Source organism: Camellia sinensis, chromosome 4 (genome assembly GCF_055761805.1).
Source record: "Camellia sinensis isolate YWXY chromosome 4, ASM5576180v1, whole genome shotgun sequence".
NCBI lineage: Eukaryota > Viridiplantae > Streptophyta > Magnoliopsida > Ericales > Theaceae > Camellia > Camellia sinensis.
The window spans coordinates 91,751,955-91,772,930 of NC_138964.1; the positions used below are offsets into that span (position 1 = coordinate 91,751,955).

At 39.9% G+C, this 20,976-nt stretch overlaps 2 protein-coding genes across 2 annotated transcripts; both read right to left on the bottom strand.

Annotated features, from left to right (window-relative positions):
• Positions 1-3,520: 3,520 nt before the first annotated feature.
• LOC145823899 (uncharacterized) lies at positions 3,521-10,035 on the bottom strand. Its single transcript, XM_082923452.1, has 6 exons — positions 8,045-10,035; positions 7,853-7,949; positions 4,292-7,696; positions 4,137-4,214; positions 3,920-4,028; positions 3,521-3,807 (listed from the first exon to the last, which is right to left on the bottom strand). Exons 1-6 carry the CDS (start codon positions 10,033-10,035, stop codon positions 3,521-3,523), a joined length of 5,967 nt encoding a protein of 1,988 aa, XP_082779578.1.
• A 9,460-nt stretch (positions 10,036-19,495) lies between these two features.
• On the bottom strand, positions 19,496-20,558 carry LOC145823900 (uncharacterized). Its single transcript, XM_082923453.1, has 2 exons — positions 20,073-20,558; positions 19,496-19,888 (listed from the first exon to the last, which is right to left on the bottom strand). Exons 1-2 carry the CDS (start codon positions 20,556-20,558, stop codon positions 19,496-19,498), a joined length of 879 nt encoding a protein of 292 aa, XP_082779579.1.
• Positions 20,559-20,976: the final 418 nt, after the last annotated feature.

The window sequence follows — 20,976 nt, forward strand, 5'->3', positions numbered from 1 at the left end:
CATTGATGTTCTTCCTATTTCTCATTCTTTTTTCTCTTCTAGCTCTCAAAAACAAAGTTTCTCTCTAACTTTTCCGTCCTTCTAAGGTTCTAGGAACTAATGAGCTTAAGCCATTGATTGTTTCATTTGCCTAATTGAACAAGTTGAACTCAAACTAATATTTCTTAGGTTCTAAGAAAGAGAATTTTCTGAGTAATTGTTGTTTAACGATATTAGGTCAATTCTTAAATCCAAAAGGATGAATTAGAATTCCCTACAATTTTCTTCCTATTTCTTATTCTATTGTCAAACTTTCTCTCTAACCTTCTCTCTAACCTTCTCTGTCCTTCTCCATCGTCCTCTCTTTTGTTGTTGGAACGAATTAGCTCTGGCCATCGATTGTTTCGTTAGGTGAATTGGCCTCAAACTGATTTTGCTTGGCCTCTAAGAAAGAGGATTTACCGTGTAATTGTAGCTTAATGGTATTAGTTTAACTTAATCACCCCATTTTAGGTTTTCTAAATCAACTAAGATTTCAATTCTCCAATCCAAAAGGATGAAATTGAATTCCATTTGATTTTCACCCCATTCATAATTCTTTTCTCTTATTTAACTCTTAAGGTGAAAGTTTCTCTCTAACATTATCTGTCCGTCGTCGTGCGTCTCTCTTTTGTTCGATGAACTAATTAGATTATGTCACTAATTGTTTCATTAGCTTAATTGGCCAAGTTTGAATTAAGCTAATATGATTTAGCGCCTAAGAAACCGAATTTAGTGAGTAATTGTAGCTTAACATTGTTAACTTAAACACCTCATTTTAGGTTTTCTAAATCAACTAAGTGTTTAATTTTCAAATCGAAAGGATGAATTTGAATTCCCATTGATGTTCTTCCTATTTCTCATTCTTTTTTCTCTTCTAGCTCTCAAAAACAAAGGTTCTCTCTAACTTTTCCGTCCTTCTCCTTCTCTCTCTGGTTCTAGGAACTAATGAGCTTAGGCCATTGATTGTTTCATTTGCCTAATTGGACAAGTTTAAGTCAAACTAATCTTTCCTTGGTTCTAAGTAATAGAATTTTCTGAGTAATTGTTGTTTAATGATATTAGGCCAATTCTTAAATCCAAAAGGATGAATTAGAATTTTCTTCCTATTTCTTATTCTTTACTCTAACTTTCTATTCTAGCTCTCGAGACGAAAGTTTCTCTCTAAACGTCTCCGTCCCTCCCCATCCATCTCTCTTTTGGGCCACTAATTGTTTCACTCGCATAATTGCCCAAGTTTAACTATAACCAATACTGCTTAGCCTCTAAGAAACAATATTTACTGAGTAATCGTAGCGTAAGCATATTAGCTTGGGCACCTCATTTTAGGTTTTCTAAATCAGCTTAGTGTTCAATTCTCAACTCCAAAAGGATGAATTCGAATTCCACCTGATTTTCTACTTATTTCTATCCCTTTTTCTCTTCTAGCTCACAAGAAGAAAGTTTCTCTCTAACCTTCTCCGTCCTTCTCCATCGTTCTCTATTTTGTTGTTGGAACGAATTAGCTGTGGCCATCGATTGTTTCATTAGCTTAATTGGCCTCAAACTGATTTTTCTTGGCCTCTAAGAAAGAGGATTTACCGTGTAATTGTAGCTTAATGGTATTAGTTTAACTTAATCACCCCATTTTAGGTTTTCTAAATCAACTAAGTTTTCAATTCTCAAATCCAAAAGGATGAAATTGAATTCCATTAAACAAATTGAAAATACAAAGTCTTATTCACCCAAAAAAAAAAAAAAAATTGAATTCCATTTGATTTTCCCCCCATTCATAATTCTTTTCTCTTTTTTAGCTCTCAAGATGAAAGTTTATCTCTAACGTTATCCATCTGTCGAGGTGCGTCTCTTTTTTGTTCTACGAACTAATTAGATTACGTAGTGCTTAATTGGCCAAGTTTGAATTAAGCTGATATTATTTAGCACCTAAGAAACCGAATTTTGTGAGTAATTGTAGCTTAACGATACTAACTTAAGCACCTCATTTTAGGTTTTCTAAATCAACTAAGTGTTCAATTCTCAAATCGAAAGGATGAATTTGAATTCCCATTGATGTTCTTCCTATTTCTCTTTCTTTTTTCTCTTCTAGCTCTCCAAAACAAAGTTTCTCTCTAACTTTTCCGTCCTTCTCCTTCTCTCTCTGGTTTTAAGAAATAGAATTTTTTGAGTAATTGTTGTTTAACGATATTAGGCCAATTCTTAAGTCCAAAAGGATGAATTAGAATTCCCTACAATTTTCTTCATATTTCATATTCTTTTCTCTAACTTTCTATTCTAGCTCTCGAGACGAAAGTTTCTCTCTAAACGTCTTCGTCCCTCCCCATACATCTCTCTTTCTTTCTAGGAACTTTAGCTTAGGCTACTAATTGTTTCATTAGCATAATTGCCCAAGTTTAACTATAACCAATACTGCTTAGCCTCTAAGAAACAAAATTTACTGATTAATCGTAGCGTAAGGATATTAGCTTAGGCACCTCATTTTAGGTTTTCTAAATAAGCTTAGTGTTCAATTCTCAACTCTAAAAGGATGAATTCGAATTCCACTTGATTTTCTACCTATTTCTTATTCCTTTTTCTCTTCTTGCTCACAAGAAGAAAGTTTCTCTCTAAGCTTCTCCGTCCTTCTCCATCGTTCTCTCTTTTGTTGTCGAAACGAATTAGCTGTGGCCATCGATTGTTTCGTTAGCTTAATTGGCCTCAAACTGATTTTGCTTGGCCTCTAAGAAAGAGGATTTACCGTGTAATTGTAGCTTAATGGTATTAGTTTAACTTAATCACCCCATTTTAGGTTTTCTAAATCAACTAAGTTTTCAATTCTCAAATCCAAAAGGATGAAATTGAATTCCATTTGACTTTCACCCCATTCATAATTCTTTTCTCTTTTTTTGCTCTCAAGATGAAAGTTTCTCTCTAAAGTTATCCGTTCATCGCCGTGCGTCTCTCTTTTGTTCTACAAACTAATTCGATTATGTCACTAATCGTTTCATTAGCTTAATTGGCCAAACTTGAATTAAGCTAATATTATTTAGCACCTAAGAAACATAATTTAGTGAGTAATTGTAGCTTAACGATATTAACTTAAGCACCTCATTTTAGGTTTTCTAAATCAACTAAGTGTACAATTCTCAAATCGAAAGGATGAATTTGAATTTTTTTTTGTTTTGGGTGAATAACAATAAATTAAAACAAAACAAAAATTACACGATTACAAGGGGCATACCCCAGGCCCAACCACTACTACAACAAAACACCAAAAGGAGCAGCAACCAAGCTACAAAGCTACAGGCTACAACCTAGCTACAACACAAGAACCCAACCGAACAGACTTACAAACACGACAGACCGCATAAAACCTGTTCAGGCGCCATGTCCATGATAAACAGGGGGCCTGCACAAGGCCACCATGAAATGCAAGCGAAAACATGTCCAAAACAACATAAAAAAACATAAAAAAAAAAATAATAACAAACAGCCCAAAATGGGCCCCACACACTAGCTAAATGGACTACAAACATCCAGGAAGTGTACAGATTACAACCAAGAATAAAACACCAAGAGGACACAAAATAACTAATACAACCATAAGTAGACCTATCCTTTGACTTATTGAGGATTTTAGACAAGGCGCCTTTAGCTGCCTTTGCCGAAACGGGTTTCCAATCGTCACGAAGCCACCAAGAAGGGCGCAAAATGCTGCCACCTCTCCACCACCAGTAAAACATTTTGGAAACAAAACTGCATCTTCCAGATTTGCACAGCTTGATGTCACATAAACTCCCCCTGTACATGGAACTGTAAACATGAACAAAAAACAGCCACATATAGAAGTTGAAACTGTTTTCGTGATCAAATAGGAGCAGAAAAAGAACATAAATTATATAAATTCTCACTACACTCGGCCCACAATAAGATATGTCTCTCCTCTCCATATAGTGTCTCACTTCACTCAACCCACAACTCACAGATATAGACTCCGTCTGGAATAGTAGCTGAGTTGAACGAGCATCCCTGTCCTGCAAAATAGAAAATATATAGCATATATACAAACTCATTAGAATGCCAGCTTTGGTACTACTCACATCTCTCAACCCACATTTAGAGTGTATAATGTACTGGCTCACTTCACTCAACCCACATTGAGTCTTGACCTGTCCATTCCTTAGATTAAACAGCATAAAGAATCTGATTGTCAAGTGTACCTGCAAAATAATAACCATTTAAGAAACACTCAGTATATGCTACTTTCACTCAGCCCTCAAAATATAGGTGAACTCACATCCCTCGTGCCTCTTCCAGCAATAGGCAAACTCATGATTGTTGTTGGCAGATTCCATTGTGACAAATACCAGCTATCACCTGTAGACAACATCACATTACTCAAAGAAATAATCCTACCCCTCACCATTTGGATAATTTGTTTGGTGACAATCTCAGCAGGAATACTAGTTTGACTAAAAACTCTATTATTCCTCTCCCTCCAGATGTGATACACCGTACACATAAAAGACAACTTAGTAATAGCAGACTTCAGAGATCTACCTTTAGTAGAAATCACAGCCAGCTCAACATTGTCAGCCCAGTTGAGGTTAGGCCAACTCACATTACATTTACCCTGGATAGCAGCCCAAATCTGTGATGAATAGGCACACCTAAAGAAGAGATGTGAATGACTCTCCGTAGGATCATTACAGAGGGGACAACTAGGGTGAGTAATAAGCCCAAAAACCTGCAATCTATCCCTGGTGTTCAATCTCTCATGAATAGCCAACCAAACAATAAAGCTAACCCTAGGAATATAGGGATGCCCCCAAAGCAATTTACTCCAAGAGACTTTAGGACCCTTATCCCTCCAGCAGTCCCAAGTAGACTGAATAGTGAAAAGACCATCACCAGTAATACTCCACCAAGGATAGTCCTGAGTGTTCACAGAGGGTTTAAAAGTGGTGGGAGTAGATGCAATCCACTCTCGGATCTCCCAAGAATTAGGGAAAGGCCACTTCCAAGCACCACTAGAGATGATGGAGCTAACTTTAGAGTTGCAGTCAAGACCTGAATCATAGGCAATTCTGGGTCCAAACCTGCTCCACAAGGGTCCAAGGGGGTGCCAGTTATCAAACCATAGAAAAGCTTGCTCCCCATTACCAATTTTAAGTTTAATAAGGGGGAGAAGGAGATGTCTAAGCTTCAGGATTTTCCTCCAGACCCATGAGGGGTCACTAGGGACTTTAACATACCAGAAACTCCTACCTTTGAGTAAGTAGGACTTGACCCATTGGCACCACATAGAGCCCTCTCCACCAGAGAAGAGGAACCAAACATGTTTAGCTACAGCAGCCTTATTCCAAATACCCATGTCTTTGAAACCCAAACCCCCCTCATTCTTGGGTTTACAAATGGAGCTCCAAGCAATCTTAGCACTATGCTTCTTCAAATCAGACCCAGACCAAAGAAAGGCTCTAAGCAGGCTCTCAATATCTCTAATAACCTTTCTAGGAAGGATGAACATAGAAGACCAATACACTTGCATCGAAAAGAGGATGGTTTGAATGAGTTGAGCTCTACCCGCATAGGATAGAAGTTTATTAGTCCAACTCCTAATACGCTTCGTTATCCTATCAATCAGAATTTGGCAATCAAAAGCCTTGAGCTTAGTGGTAATCAAAGGAACTCCCAAGTATTTAACCGGGAGAGTCCCCTCATTAAACTTAGCAATATGAAGAATCTCCTCTCTGAGGTGCCTGTTACAACCAGAGAAGAAAATATTACTCTTGTTAGGACTCGGAGTAAGGCCAGATAGCCTTTTGAATTCATCCAATCCTTGCATAATAAGGTTCACAGTCCCAGGATCACCTTTACTGAAAATCATCAGATCATCAGCGAAACAAAGGTTCACAATTTTGGTCTTATCGCACCTCCAATGGAACTTAAACATAGGACTCTTGGCTTTTTCAGCAAGGATTCTAGCAAGAATTTCCATAGCTAGCACAAACAGGTAAGGAGACATAGGGTCTCCCTGTCTAAGCCCTCTGGCACCTTTGAAGTACCCATGAAGACTCCCATTAATGCAAATAGAGAAAGAGGGACTGGTCATACACGCCTTGATCCAATTAATCATATTTAGAGGGAAATCCATTGCTTTGAGGATATCAAGAATAAACTCCCATCTAACATTGTCATAGGCTTTCATGATGTCCACCTTCATAGCACACCTAGGGACCTTGGAGTCTCTATGGTAACCTCTCATGATCTCTTGGGACAGAAATATATTATCCGAGATCCTTCTACCAGGAACAAAAGCAGATTGAACAGGATCAATCAAACTCGGCAACACAAGCTTAACTCTATTCGCTATGATTTTGGCAATACATTTATAAATAGTGTTACAACAAGAAATAGGTCTGTAATCACCCACCTTCATGGGATTGGGAATCTTGGGGATAAGGGCAATGATAGTGCTATTGACTTCTGTGAGAAGCTTGCCAGACTCAAAGAAAGACCTGATAGCAGTAGTCACCTCCTTACCCACAATATCCCAAGAGCTCTTAAAGAAGCCCGCAGAGTAGCCATCAGGGCCAGGGGCCTTATTGGCCTTGAGGGACCAAAAGACCTCCTTAATTTCATCATCAGTAACAGGCCTACTCAGCATAACAGATTGGTCATCAGAGACCTTGGAATGCACCAGAGATCTGATTCTCTCAAAGCCATGATACTCATCCTCAAAAGGGGAACCAAAAAGATTAGTGAAGTACTGGATGAAAGCACTGTGAATGTCACCACTTTCAGTGGATCTAAGGCCATTACCCATATCCACACTCAGAATCTTCACCCTATTAATATTACTTTTGACAGTTCTAAAAAAGAAGCTACTATTCTTATCCCCAAGCCCGAGCCATTGGATTCTAGATTTCTGAAGGGCAAGACTCTCTTCCACCTGTCTAAGCTCTAAATACTTCTTATGCTCCTCCCTCTCCTGACCTTGAAGCACACAATTCAATGGGTCCTTATCTAATTTAAATTGGAGAAGGTCCAAATTGGTCTTTGATGCTTGAACACGGAGCGATATATCGCTAAAGTCCTTTTTGTTTAAGAGTTTGAGTTTGACCTTGAGTTGCCTCAGTTTTTGATACACCCGAAACATAGGGACACCTCTAATATATTGATTCCAAGAGGAGGACACAGTAGAGATAAACTCCGGATGTTTAGACCAACAATCAAAGAACTTAAAGGGCTTTTTGAAAGAGGTCTTAGCAATAGATGTGTTGACCACAGCAGGGGAGTGATCAGAGACCCCTGAAGGGAGGAAAAATGCAGTAGACTCAGGAAATTTGTCTAACCAAGCCTCATTGATTAACACCCTATCAATTTTCGTGGCTATATACTCACCACCACACCTTTTGTTAGACCAAGTGAACTGGCATCCCCCATAAGAAAGATCAGCCAATTCAGACTCATTTATGCAGGTATTAAACGCCTCATGCTCAGAAGACCAGTTTGAAGACCCCCCCACTTTTTCCTGACGGATTCTAGTAGCATTGAAATCACCCAAAAAAATACTGGGGGATTTGGATTTAGCCCGGGAGATCTGAGCCAAACTCTCAAAAAGAGGAAGTCTTAAATTGTGTTTATTTTCAGCATAAACAAAAGTTGCAAAAAAAACATCATTTGTAGCCAACTCCGTTATCTTGCAAAAAATATGTTGGTTAGACATAGAGATCAATTGGACATTACAAATAACATTATTCCAACACACCCACACCCTACCAGTTACAGTTGGTTGGGAGTTAGACAAAAAAGACCAATCACCAAAACACTTGGAACAAATTTTATTTTCATTTACTTGTTTGATCTTAGTCTCCAAAACACCCATGACATTGATATTTTCATTGAGAACCAAATTTTTAATTTCCTTATGTTTAGAAGGGTCATTCAACCCTCTAACATTCCAAAAAGCAATTTTGACAGTCATTGGGATACAAAAAAACGAGACTCGACAAAAAGCCAAACCACAACCAACTACAACCTGGGTTACCTTTTCTTCCTCCTCTGGCTGCTGGTACCTTTGCCAGAGGACTTACCACTCATCTGATTAGCTGCTTGGTGAGTAGAAGCTTTTTTTATTTCCCTTGCCAACTTGACTTCAGCGATCACTGACTCCATGTGCTCAGCTGTCTGAGGAATAACCAGCTTCGTGATTTCCAGAACTTTTTCTGTAAACTTGTCCATTTCTTTAGCCGGGTCCATCTCTGCACTCTCCTCCGAACTCTCTGAGAGATCCACCACTGCTTGGAAAGGTTTGGGAGCCTCCTCTACCACTGGGTTAGGGGCCAACTCCTCCATCATGTTGATAGGATCTGTTTCCTCCTCCAAGACGGGGCTGAGAGCTGGTTCTGGTTCTCCCACCTTTCTCTTACCTTTAGCTGTAACAGTTGTCCACTCATCTACCAACTCCGTAGTTTGCTCCTCAGTGTTTTTTTGTAAAGAGATCAAGTGGGCAACCTGGGTTGAAACACACTTAGCAGTCTCATGCCCAAAAATCTGACAGTGTTGGCATATAGCAGGAAGGCCTTGGTATTCTACACGGATTAATACAGCTTCATCATCACAGCAGATCTGGAAATAAGTAGGCAATTTGGAAGTTGCCTCGATTTCAATACAAACTCTTGCGAAAGCCAGTCTGCTACCCCTAGCCGTGAGCTGATCCAGAAAGAGGGGATTTCCAATCGCACTTGCTATTCTACTAAACCCATCGGGGTCCCAGTACTCCATTGGAATGTTGAAGAATTTTACCCAGATTGGGATTTTGGTAAACTTCTCTTTTGCCAACTTCATCATTCTCTTCCACTGCTTGAGGATAAGAAGGTAGCCTCCAATATACCAAGGCCCCCCTTCAAGGACTTCTCTGCAGCTTTCTGGGGAATCAAAAATAAAAAACATAAACCCATCCCCATTTGTTTGAACTTCCTTTAATCCTTTAGACTTCCAAAGCCCAAAGGCACTATTACGCAGATGATTATACCCCACTCCCTTATCAACAAAGTAACCAATAAGGGAGGAGTCCCATTTGTCAAGTGGCTCAGATCTGGGAGGCATATGTACGACTATCGCATCATCAACAGAAGAAGGAGGAATATACCTGAGTTTAACACTCGACCTTGACGATGCAGCTACATTAGCCCATGTCCGTTGTTGTGCAGGTCTCCCTTCCTCCATAGATTTGCTGCTCCTAGCTCCACCACGCCCTCCTCTCACTCCTCGATAACTACCTCCTCCCCTCCCACGCCCTCCTTGGGGATTAGGGTTGTAACTGTGGTCCACCAACGGGACTACAGTATCTGTAATCTTCTCTGCCTCCCTTGGATTCACCTTTTGTTTGCCCTCTCCTCGATTCCTGGCTACATCGAGACTGTTAGGGAGATCCCGAAACCTATTATGTTCCTCTTCCACTTCCTCAGACCATTTAGGGTTAGTACCTTGACACACCGGAGTCAAGAAGGCATTACCATCGTCAATCGTTGCTCCGGACGGAAGATTCGTTGAACTCGTGATCAGCTGAGTTGACTCAGTGACAAGACTCGCTCCTTGCTGAGAAGGGATAGGACGACCCCCCCCAGAATCTGGTATAGCCCCCTTCGTTTCCATAGATCTACTCTGATTTACCATTTTCAAACCCGCTACCCCACGATCTCCATCACCCTGAGGTCGTGAAGACTCGTGCTTCGATGTATCTTCTGTAGCTTCTTGGAGTTTTCCCGATGTAACTGTAGATCCCAACTTCGGATCCGTTTGCCTCTTGGTTCCCCCTTCACGCGAAGCCTCAAGAGTTTGATCAGGTTCAAGATCGCGATCCATAGGACTCTCCACCAATGGATCCATGTTTCCCGCAGACAACACTTCAAACGAGTTTTGCACAGGACCTAAAGCCTCAATGGGTTTGACCAACCCTAAAACATTCATTCCAGTATTGCGTAAACGTGCACTAAGGGAGCACTCAGATTTGGTTAGAGCATTAACTCCGATCATCACTCAATGAGATATTGAAAACCCTAGAAATAAGGAGTTTCTAGAGAGATGTGGGAGCTTCTCTCTCTAACCCATTAGCAATGCTCTAATCCCATGAATTTGAATTCCCATTGATGTTCTTCCTATTTCTCATTCTTTTTTCTGTTCTAGCTCTCAAAAACAAAGTTTCTCTCTAACTTTTCCGTCCTTCTCCTTCTCTCTCTGGTTCTAGGAACTAATGACTTTAGGCCATTGATTGTTTCAATTGCTTAATTGGACAAGTTTAACTCAAACTAATCTTTCTTAGGTTCTAAGAAATAGAATTTTCTGAGTAATTGTTGTTTAACGATATTAGGCCAATTCTTAAGTCCAAAAGGATGAATTAGAATTCCCTACAATTTTCTTCCTATTTCATATTCTTTTCTCTAACTTTCTATTCTAGCTCTCCAGACGAAAGTTTCTCTCTAAACGTCTCTGTCCCTCCCCATCCATCTCTCTTTTGTTCTAGGAACTTTAGCTTAGGCCACTAATTGTTTAATTAGCATAATTGCCCAAGTTTAACTATGACCAATACTGCTTAGCCTCTAAGAAGCAAAATTTACTGAGTAATCAGAGCGTAAAGATGTTAGCTTAGGCACCTCATTTTAGGTTTTCTCAATCAACTTAGTGTTCAATTCTCAACTCCAAAAGGATGAATTCGAATTCCACTTGATTATCTACCTATTTCTTATTCCTTTTTCTCTTCTAGCTCACAAGATGAAAGTTTCTCTCTAACCTTTTCCGTCCTTCTCCATCATTCTCTCTTTTGTTGTTGGAACGAATTAGCTGTGGCCATCGATTGTTTCGTTAGCTTAATTGGCCCCAAACTGATTTTGCTTGGCCTCTAAGAAAGAGGATTTACCATGTAATTGTAGCTTAATGGTATTAGTTTAACTTAATCACCCCATTTTAGATTTTCTAAATCAACTAAGTTTTAAATTCTCAAATCAAAAAGGATGAACTTGAATTCCCTTTGATTTTCACCCCATTCATAGTTCTTTTCTCTTTTTTAGCTCTCAAGATGAAAGTTTCTCTCTAACGCTATCCGTCCGTCGCCGTGCTTGGCTCTTTTGTTCTACGAACTAATTAGATTATGTCACTAATTGTTTCATTAGCTTAATTGGCCAAGTTTGAATTAAGCTAATATTATTTAGCGCCTAAGAAACAGAATTTAGTGAGCAATTGTAGCTTAACGATATTAACTTAAGCACCTCATTTTAGGTTTTCTAAATCAACTAAGTGTTCAATTCTGAAATTGAAAGGATGAATTTGAATTCTCATTGATGTTCTTCCTACTTCTCATTCTTTTTTCTCTTCTAGCACTCAGAAAGGAAGTTTCTCTCTAACCTTCTTCGTCCTTCTCCAACCTTCTCTCTCTGGTTCTAGGAACCAATGAGCTGAGGCCATTGATTGTTTCATTTGCCTAATTGGACAAGTTTAACTCAAACTAATCTTTCTTAGGTCCTAAGAAATAGAATTTTTTGAGTAATTGTTGTTTAACGATATTAGGCCAATTCTTAAATCCAAAAGGATGAATTAGAATTCCCTACAATTTTCTTCCTATTTCTTATTCTTTTCTCTAACTTTCTATTCTAGCTCTCGAGACGAAAGTTTCTCTCTAAACGTCTCCGTTCCTCCCCATCCATCTCTCTTTTGTTCTAGGAACTTTAGCTTAGGCCACTAATTGTTTAATTAGCATAATTGCCCAAGTTTAACTATATGACCAATACTGCTTATCCTCTAAGAAACAAAATTTACTGAGTAATCATAGCGTAAAGATATTAGCTTAGGCACCTCATTTTAGGTTTTCTCAATCAGCTTAGTGTTCAATTCTCAACTCCAAAAGGATGAATTCGAATTCCACTTGATTTTCTACCTATTTCTTATTCCTTTTTCTCTTCTAGCTCACAAGAAGAAAGCTTCTCTCTAACCTTCTCCGTCCTTCTCCATCGTTCTCTCTTTTGTTGTTGGAACGAATTAGCTGTGGGCATCGATTGTTTCGTTAGCTTAATTGGCCTCAAACTGATTTTGCTTGGCCTCTAAGAAAGAGGATTTGTCGTGTAATTGTAGCTTAATGGTATTAGTTTAACTTAATCACCCCATTTTAGGTTTTCTTAATCAACTAAGTTTTCAATTCTCAAATCCAAAAGGATGAAATTGAATTCCATTTGACCTTTTTTTTTTTTGGGTAAGTAAGTCATAAAATAAAACAATGAAATTTACAAGTTTACCAGGGGCATACCCCGGGCACACCCAACAATAAATAATTAAACGTATACATAACCAACATAACCTACCACTGCACCCCCTAAGATTGGGGGATAAACACAAGAACAACAGAAAAAACAAAATAACCCAACTTTGCCCATATATCCTTTTGTCCCCAACTCGGCTAGTCATCGAACCACTATTCCCCATAGCAGTGACCCCTCAATCACTCTTGGCGGAGATGGCTCAAAACTAACCTCATATCGAGTCACATGAGGATCACACGATCAATCATCATGATAAAATCAACTATATATGATCCGCTGCAAAGTGGCTAAAAAGAAAATCAAAAACCAGCTGCCCAAAATTTTCCTCGTGAAAGCACCCCACTTGACAGTGTAACTTCCCAGCAAACAATTTGAAGTCCTCCTCAAAACAGTACCCACGTACTATGGCATTCTAGTATACACCACTAGATACTATTTATATATATAAATAATTATATATATAAAATAACAATGGCCCCAATAAACAATGGGCCAAAATTGACCCAAACAGCCCAGATAAAAATCCACTCTGTAAGCTGCAACCCAAATAAATGAGCTCACCAATATATAAATATATGCAGTCTGTTCAAAAATGAGCCCAAATAAACCAAAATAAAGTAGCCACGGACAGCCCACACTTGCATTAATCACAAAAAAGTGGCTTGATAAAAAACATAAGCCCACAATAACTTGAGTCCACGTAATAAGTCCAAACATAACAAATTAGCTCATATGCTCAATTTCCAGCCCAAATAACCGTAGGCCCAACTGGGACCCACAACGTAGTGGCTGACTAATCTTCAAAAAAAAAAAAAAAAGCCAAGTCCACTATAGCGATCCCGGGTTTACCCTTGTTGTACAGTGATCCGGACATGTGTCCGTGGATGTCGGTAGTTGTTTATTATCTTGTTTGCATCCTCTTTACTTTGTATATTGAGTTATAGGATGTGTTGGGCAGGTTTGTTACAGGTTGGTTGTGTTTGGGAGCCTAGTGCTGCTGCCCAGATTTTTGGACCTTCGCTCGAGCGAGGAGTTGGTCGCTCGAGCGAGAGTTGAGTTCGTGTCTGGTGGATCGAGCTAGAGTGGCTTCGCTCGAGCGAGCGATTGCGTCTGGTTCTGGACCTGAGAGTTGCCTTTCTTGGCTCGAGCGAGCTTCCTTCACTCGAGCGGTCTGGTTTGTTCTTCGCTCGAGCGAGAAGTCTGTCGCTAGAGCGTGCTGGTGGCAGACCTGAGGGTTTGAGTTGTTAGCTCGAGCGAGCATTCTTTCGCTCGAGCGCACTTCTGATTTTTTGGCTCGAGCGAGAGTTTTCTGTGTCTGGTCGCTCGAGCGACAGAGTCTTCGCTCGAGCGAGCGTGTTTTATATCAGCGGACAGTAGCGTTTTTGAACATCACTTTTTTTCACTTCTTTTTCTTTCAAAAGAGACTCTCTCTCTCTAAACTTACACTCTCTCTAAGATTTGATCTCCCTAGATTGTGAATCTAGCCTAGGGCCTTTGTTAAAAAGATAGAGGGCGTTGAGAGCTTCGATTTAATCTGAAAAAGTTTGGATTTGGAGCACGTTGATCTTCGAGTCTTCTTCTCCTTTTTGGCTCAAACTTCGAGGTAGGGATACCCTACTCCTCTCTATGGGTTTTGTCTTTAAATTTTAGTATTTTGAGATGTTGGGCTTGGTTTGGTAATTTGGTGAAAGTTTGGGGCTTTTGTGCAATTTTACAAAAGTTGGGGTTTTAATTCATAATAAACCTAGATGCATGTTTGGCATAGAGAAATGAAATAAATGTTGAATCATTGATGAAAATGGGACCTAAGGGTTGTAATGTTAATTATGGGAATTGACCTAATTACATTGTTTGATTAATTGGGATAATTAATTGTGAGAAATGAGGAAATGAAATGTTGATTGAATATCCATTTGTGCATTTATTTTCTGTTTAGAAATAACTGCTTTGGGCTATCGGTGGAGGATAGTCGTGATTGTTGTAGACAATGCATGATGATTAGGCAAACGGAAACTAATCAATGGAATGTGTCATGGAAATTGACGGTTGTTAGAATACATTAACTGTATGTATTGAGTGATTGTATATAGAACCAATGTGTTTGTATACGTTATGTGTAGAGGAGGAGATGGGGGATGTACTCCGCGGTTTAGGGGAAGATAGGGGATGTACCTCTAAACCGGATAGTATTTGGAGAAGATAGGGGATGAACTCCGTAGATACAGCTCATATGCTTGTCTAGAGAAGTGAAGATAGAGCTTATATGCTTATCTTTGTGAAGTGTGGATATAGCTTATATGCTTATCTGTGAATGTGGGATATTGTTGTTATACATATCTGTTGAGAATGTGGATATAGCTTATATGCTTATCTGTGAATGTGGGATATAGTTTTTATACATATCTGTTGAAATGATGATAGAGCTAACATGCTTATCTGTTGAAAAAGGGAAAATGAAAAGTAACTTGGACTCAGAAGTCGGATGACATAAATATGTGATTTATGTGAATGTATCAGTGTTGGCCATCTATCAATTGCTAATCTTTTAGTCATTGTTCATGGTTGGTTTAGTGTATTTCTACTGGGCTGTGGCTCACCCTATATGGGAATATCATTTTCAGGTACAGGTAGCATGCCACCTCCAAGGACATAGCTTGGGAGGCTAGAGGCGGACATACTTTTGTCGTTTTGTTTTTGATGTATTACATGTAAATTCAAGCCAAGGGCTTAATGTGTAAATCAGTTAGTACTCCTTTTGTTGTAACCAAGTGTTAACTTGGAAAGCTGTAAGCCCGTAGGGCATTTTGCTTTTGTTGTTAACATGTAATACTTATGTAATGAAATTCTGATATAATGGAAGAATGTGGAACTTTTACATATCAATGCATGTCTTATTTGATGGGTTTAATGTTATTATTTTGAGGGCGTTACATCCACTAACCAAAATGTATAGGTAATATATTATATATACAACTCACAAACCTACCCCGTGATTGACATCAGGTCTCCACAATCCCTGAGGCAAGCAAACCCACGTGCAACAACACTTCCCCATGTACAACTGTCAACAGCAAATAGTACTACCCACAGCTTGTTCAAACTCAGCAGACTAGGCGGGAAGCCCACCTTTTTGAGGTCACGCATATGCCAAATCGTGAGATACACGCCCAACGAAACCATATCAAACCAGCGTCGGAGTAGCCCTTGCCGTAGCACCAACCCCACTACGAACGCCTAAAGTTCTGGTAGCACCTGGAGAAGGTGAAACTGACACCAAAGCAAAGTAACCACCATCCAAAAAAGACGACGGCACTGTGATCACAGCAGACTGCCACCACCCTTGTCAACCCAAAAACACGTCGGAAGGCTAGACCACCTACCGGCAAAGTTCGCGAAGCTAACAAACCAGACGTCGGAGTTCCTCACAGCACCGGATAACCATCCATACCAATGTCCACCAGAATGAGGCCAACAGACGTACCCACCTGTGAACTACCAGCGACCAACTATCGGCTCACACACTCACATCAGTTGCAACTACAACGGAACTACAAACGTATGATGTCACCCACTCCACCACAGTGCCGAAACTCTGCCATGGGTGGACTACACACAGAACACACACCAGCTTTACAGAAGACCGGTTACGAACAGTTTCACACCATGATCAGAACTACCCATCTTGAAGAACCCAAGCTGGATAAAACATGCATGGATAGAATAACACTCCAGCCAAAATATGAATAACATATGGCCGAAACAAATGATGCACAGGAAAAACACCATAACCCAAACTCACAAACTCACTCTATTGATAACAAAACCAGCCGAAGAGATTTCACCGGACTGGTAACTCTCACAGTACACATTCTCCCTCAAGGGGTGAGGAAGAAAGATAGACAGTGCACCATTCTCACCCCATTCATAATTCTTTTCTCTTTTTTAGCTCTCAAGATGAAAGTTTCTCTCTAACGTTATCCGTCCGTCGCCGTGCGTCTCTCTTTTGTTCTCCGAACTAATTAGATTATGTCACTAATTGTTTCATTAGCTTAATTTGCCAAGTTTGAATTAAGCTAATATTATTTAGCGCCTAAGAAACAAAATTTAGTGAGTAATTATAGCTTAATGATATTAACTTAAGCACCTCATTTTAGGTTTTCTAAATCAACTAAATGTTCAATTCTCAAATCGAAAGGATGAATTTGAATTCCCATTGATGTTCTTCCAATTTCTCATTTTTTTTTTTTTTGGGTGAATAAGAAATAAAATAAAACAAGAAAATTTACACGATTACAAGGGGCAAACCCCAGGACCTAACACAGCTATACAGGAAACCAAAACCAAAAGCCCATCAACCTGTTCACCATCCCTATATTCTAGCAATAGGAAGAGTGAACAAGAATATAAAGATTTGTAGCAGCCTAGACGAAAAGGAAATAGGAACAAATTGAAGCATTGATCCAGGAGGCTACACCCTTGACAAAGAAGCCCCAGCTATTGTAGCACCAAGCCAGATAGACGAACCTGGACTCTGTATCCGCAGGTGCACGAGCGAAATACAATAACCCAAAGAAAATATATAATTCCCTACACAGCCCGTAGGGATAGGAAATAGGACCCAAAGCAAAACCAACCAGTTGAGATATGTGCAAACCGAAACATGGTTGCTTAGGAAGCTATTAAATACACAAAGATGCACAAAATTCCTCCTACACAGCCCGTAGGGATAAGCGAAATACGCTATAAAACTATGTAAATAATACAAAGAAAGACAACTGATTTTCTCTCTCATGTAGCACAGCAAGGCGCTTGAAGCAGCCATCACCACGGTACAAACACACCCTACCAACTGCCTCCCGAACCTGTGCAGAAAGTAGTCATCACCCCTCCACACCATAAAGCAAAAATACCAGCAGCATCCTCCTATAACTGCACTGTAAGAAACACCACACCTCCGCACCATCAAGTAAGCCTGTCGAAAATCATAAAGGAGAAGAAATAACAAACACACTGTATAGGAGCTCTCCACACTCGGCCCACAACACAGCATGTCCCTCCACTCCATATATAATCTCACATCACTAGGCCCACAACTCACATGATACCTCAAGAGAATCAGATAGACATTATACTTGAAAGCTCCAAAAACCTGCACAAACCATATATAAAATATAATAAAGATTAGCGCAAAACATGTGTACTGTCTCTCATCACTCAACCCACAATGTCTAGATATACTTTGGTTGCTCACAACACTCAACCCTCCATTCGGCCACTTCAATTTGGGAGATGACTTAGGATTCATCATAACCTGCAAAAGAGCACCCAGTTAGTAAACCCCACAAGAGATGCTCACCATCACTCGACCCTCAATGTAGGTAAACTCACACCACTCATTCTCCTGCCATCTGCAATAGCATGGTGCTGCTGCATGATTTTGTAAGGTAGATTCCATTCCTCCAAAAACCAATTATCACCTGCAGAAGTTTTAACATTTTCCATAGAAAGAAGCCTACCCCTAATCATTTGGATAATAGAGTTAGTAACAACCTCTTCAGGCTTTAGGGCCTTACTGAAGATTCTACTATTCCTCTCCATCCAAATGTGGTAGACAGTGCAAAGAAATGACAGCTTCAGAATCACCACTTTCAAGGAGGTACCACTGGTGGATCTAACAGCAAAATCAACAGTTTCCAACCAAGGCAAAGAAGGCCAATTAGAATTGCACTTGGCAAGAATACCACCCCAAATCCTAGAAGAAAACCTACACCTAAAAAAAAGATGGGAATGATTCTCCTCAGGATCTTGACAGAAAGGGCAGCAAGGAGTGGGAACAAGACCAAATGTTTGAAGTCTATCACCAGTATTAAGTCTCTCATTTGTGGCCAACCAAGCAATAAAACTAACCCTAGGGATAGAAGGGGGACCCCAGATAAGTTTGGACCAAGAGACTTTAGGGCCCTTATCCCTCCAACAATCCCAAGCCGACTGGATAGAGAAGTTACCATCAGCAGACAAACTCCATACCGGAGTATCAGAAGAGCCAACGGAAGGTAGAAGAGATAAAGGGGTAGAAGAGATCCACTCCTTTATCTCCCAAGAGTTAGAAATAGGCCACTTCCAAGAACTATTAGAGACTATAGAGCGAACCTTGGTGCTATCAAGAAGATTAGTATCATATAGAATTCTAGGTCCAAACCTGTGCCACAGCGAACCAAGAGGGTGCCAATTGTCATGCCAAAGGAACACATTTTCCCCATTACCAATTTTGAATTTGATGTGAGGATAGATTAAATGCCTGAGTGACAGGATTTTCCTCCAGACCCATGAGGGATCACTAGGAGTCCTAACGGACCAAAAGCTCCTCCCTTTTAGCAAGTAAGCCTTAACCCATTGGCACCACATTGAACAATCCCCACCAGAAAACAAGTACCAAACATGCTTGGCTATAGCAGCCTTGTTCCAGGTTGCCAAGTTCTTAAAACCAAGGCCACCCTCATTTTTTTTCCTGCAAATATATCTCCAAGCAATCTTAGCACTATGTTTTTTCAACTCAACCCCAGACCAAAGAAAAGATCTAAGGATACTCTCAATGTCACCAATGATTTTCTTAGGGAGGATAAAAAGAGAGGACCAATACACTTGCATTGAAAACAGGATAGACTGGATGAGTTGGGCTCTACCAGCATAAGAAAGCAGTTTATTGGTCCAACTTTTAATTCTCCTAGTAATTCTCTCAACCAAAGTATGACAATCAGACACTTTAAGCTTGGTAGTGATAAGAGGCACACCAAGGTATTTCACCGGGAGCCCTCAGTAAAATTGGCAATCTGAAGAATATCCTCTTTAAGCTCACTACTACACCCCGAGAAAAAAATATTACTCTTACTAGAATTAGGGGTAAGACCCGACAGATCCCTAAATTCCTCCAATCCCTGCATGATAAGAGTAACAATACCAGGGTCCCCTTTGCTAAAAATCATCAAATCATCAGCAAAACATAGGTTGACAATTTTAGTTTTCTCACATCTCCAGTGGAATTTGAACAAAGGGCTCCTAGATTTCTCAGCCAAAATCCTGGCGAGAATTTCCATAGCCAACACAAAGAGATACGGGGACATAGGGTCTCCTTGTCTTAATCCCCTCGCCCCTTTAAAATACCCCTCAAGGCTCCCATTAATACAAATCTAGAAAGAAGGGCTCGTGATGCAAGCCTTTATCCAGGTAATCATACAATGAGGGAAAGCCATAGCTTTAAGAATATCAATGATAAAGTCCCATCTCACAGTATCATAAGCCTTCATAATATCCACTTTCATGGCACACTTAGGAGAGTGAGAACTCCTATGGTAACCTCTCATAATCTCTTGGGACAGGAAAATGTTGTCCGAGATCCTTCTACCTTGGACAAACGCAGACTGCACAGGATCAATCCAATCAGGAAGGGCCAATTTAAGTCTATTAGCTATGATCTTAGCAATGCATTTGTAGATGGTATTACAACAAGAGATGGGTCTATAGTCACCAACATGAGTAGGATTAGGAACTTTAGGAATAAGAGCTATGATGGTACTATTAACCTTTGAAAGAAGTTTACCAGAGTCAAAGAAAGATAGCTAAAATGACATCCTTACCAACAATATCCCAAGAGCTCTTAAAAACACCAGTGGAATACCCATCCGGGCCAGGGGCTCCTTGATTTCAGTTTTAGAAACAGGCTTGGACATCGAAACAGATTGAGAGAGAGAGACTTTTTTTTTGCACCAAAGATTGAATCCTCTCAAGACCCTTATACTGATCCATAGAGGGGGTACCAAATAAATTGGTATAAAAATTGATAAAAGAGGTGTGGACATCAGTACTATGGGTAGACCTAGTACCATCACCCATGTCAACACTCAAGATTTTCCCTCTATTGATATTACTCTTCACTGACCTAAAAAAGAATTTGCTATTTCTATCCCCAAGGCCAAGCCACTGCACTCTGGATTTTTGAAGAGCAAGGCTCTCTTCTAATTTACTAAGCTCAATGTACTTTTTCAGATCCTCTCTCTCCTGAGATTGCAAACCACTGTTCATAGGGTCTTTGTCAAGTTTATATTGAATAAGATCCAGAGTAGCCTTAGCAATTTGGACACGAGTAGAGATGTCACTGAAGTCCTTCTTATTAAAAAGCTTAAGACTAGCTTTAAGCTTCTGAGTTTTTGACAGACCCTGAACATAGGAACCCCCTGAATGTACTGCCCCCATGTGTTAGAAACAATCCTCAGAAAATCTGGATGTTGAGACCAGAAATCAAAGTATTTGAATGGTTTCTTGAAAGAGCACTTGGTGGCACTGATATTGACCACAGCAGGGGAGTGATCAGAAATACCAGAAGGGAGAAACTGGGCAGTAGCCTCAGGAAATTTGTCCAGCCAAGCCTCATTAACCAGAACTCTATCAATTTTAGTAGCTATATAAGCCCCCTCACTCCTATTGTTTGCCCAGGTGAATTGGCAACCACCATAAGATAAATCAGCCAACTCAGAAGCATTCACATAAGTATTAAATTCCTCATTTTCATTAGTCCAATTAGGAGTCCCCTCAATTTCTCATTTTTTTTCTCTTCTAGCTCTCCAAAACAAAGTTTCTCTCTAACTTTTCCGTCCTTCTCCTTCTCTCTCTA

Excerpts from the sequence above, each read along its gene's own strand:
- LOC145823899 (XM_082923452.1), bottom strand. The coding sequence starts at position 10,035 with ATGATCGGAGTTAATGCTCTAACCAAATCTGAGTGCTCCCTTAGTGCA. Across the intron at positions 7,950-8,044 it reads AGCCAGAGGAGGAAGAAAAG|AGGGTTGAATGACCCTTCTA; the intron begins GTAACCCAGGTT and ends TTGGAATGTTAG. Across the intron at positions 4,029-4,136 it reads CTCAATGTGGGTTGAGTGAA|GACAGGGATGCTCGTTCAAC; the intron begins GTGAGCCAGTAC and ends TCTATTTTGCAG.
- LOC145823900 (XM_082923453.1), bottom strand. The coding sequence starts at position 20,558 with ATGGGGGCAGTACATTCAGGGGGTTCCTATGTTCAGGGTCTGTCAAAA. Across the intron at positions 19,889-20,072 it reads TTGAGAGGATTCAATCTTTG|GTTAATAGTACCATCATAGC; the intron begins GTGCAAAAAAAA and ends CTTCTTTCAAAG.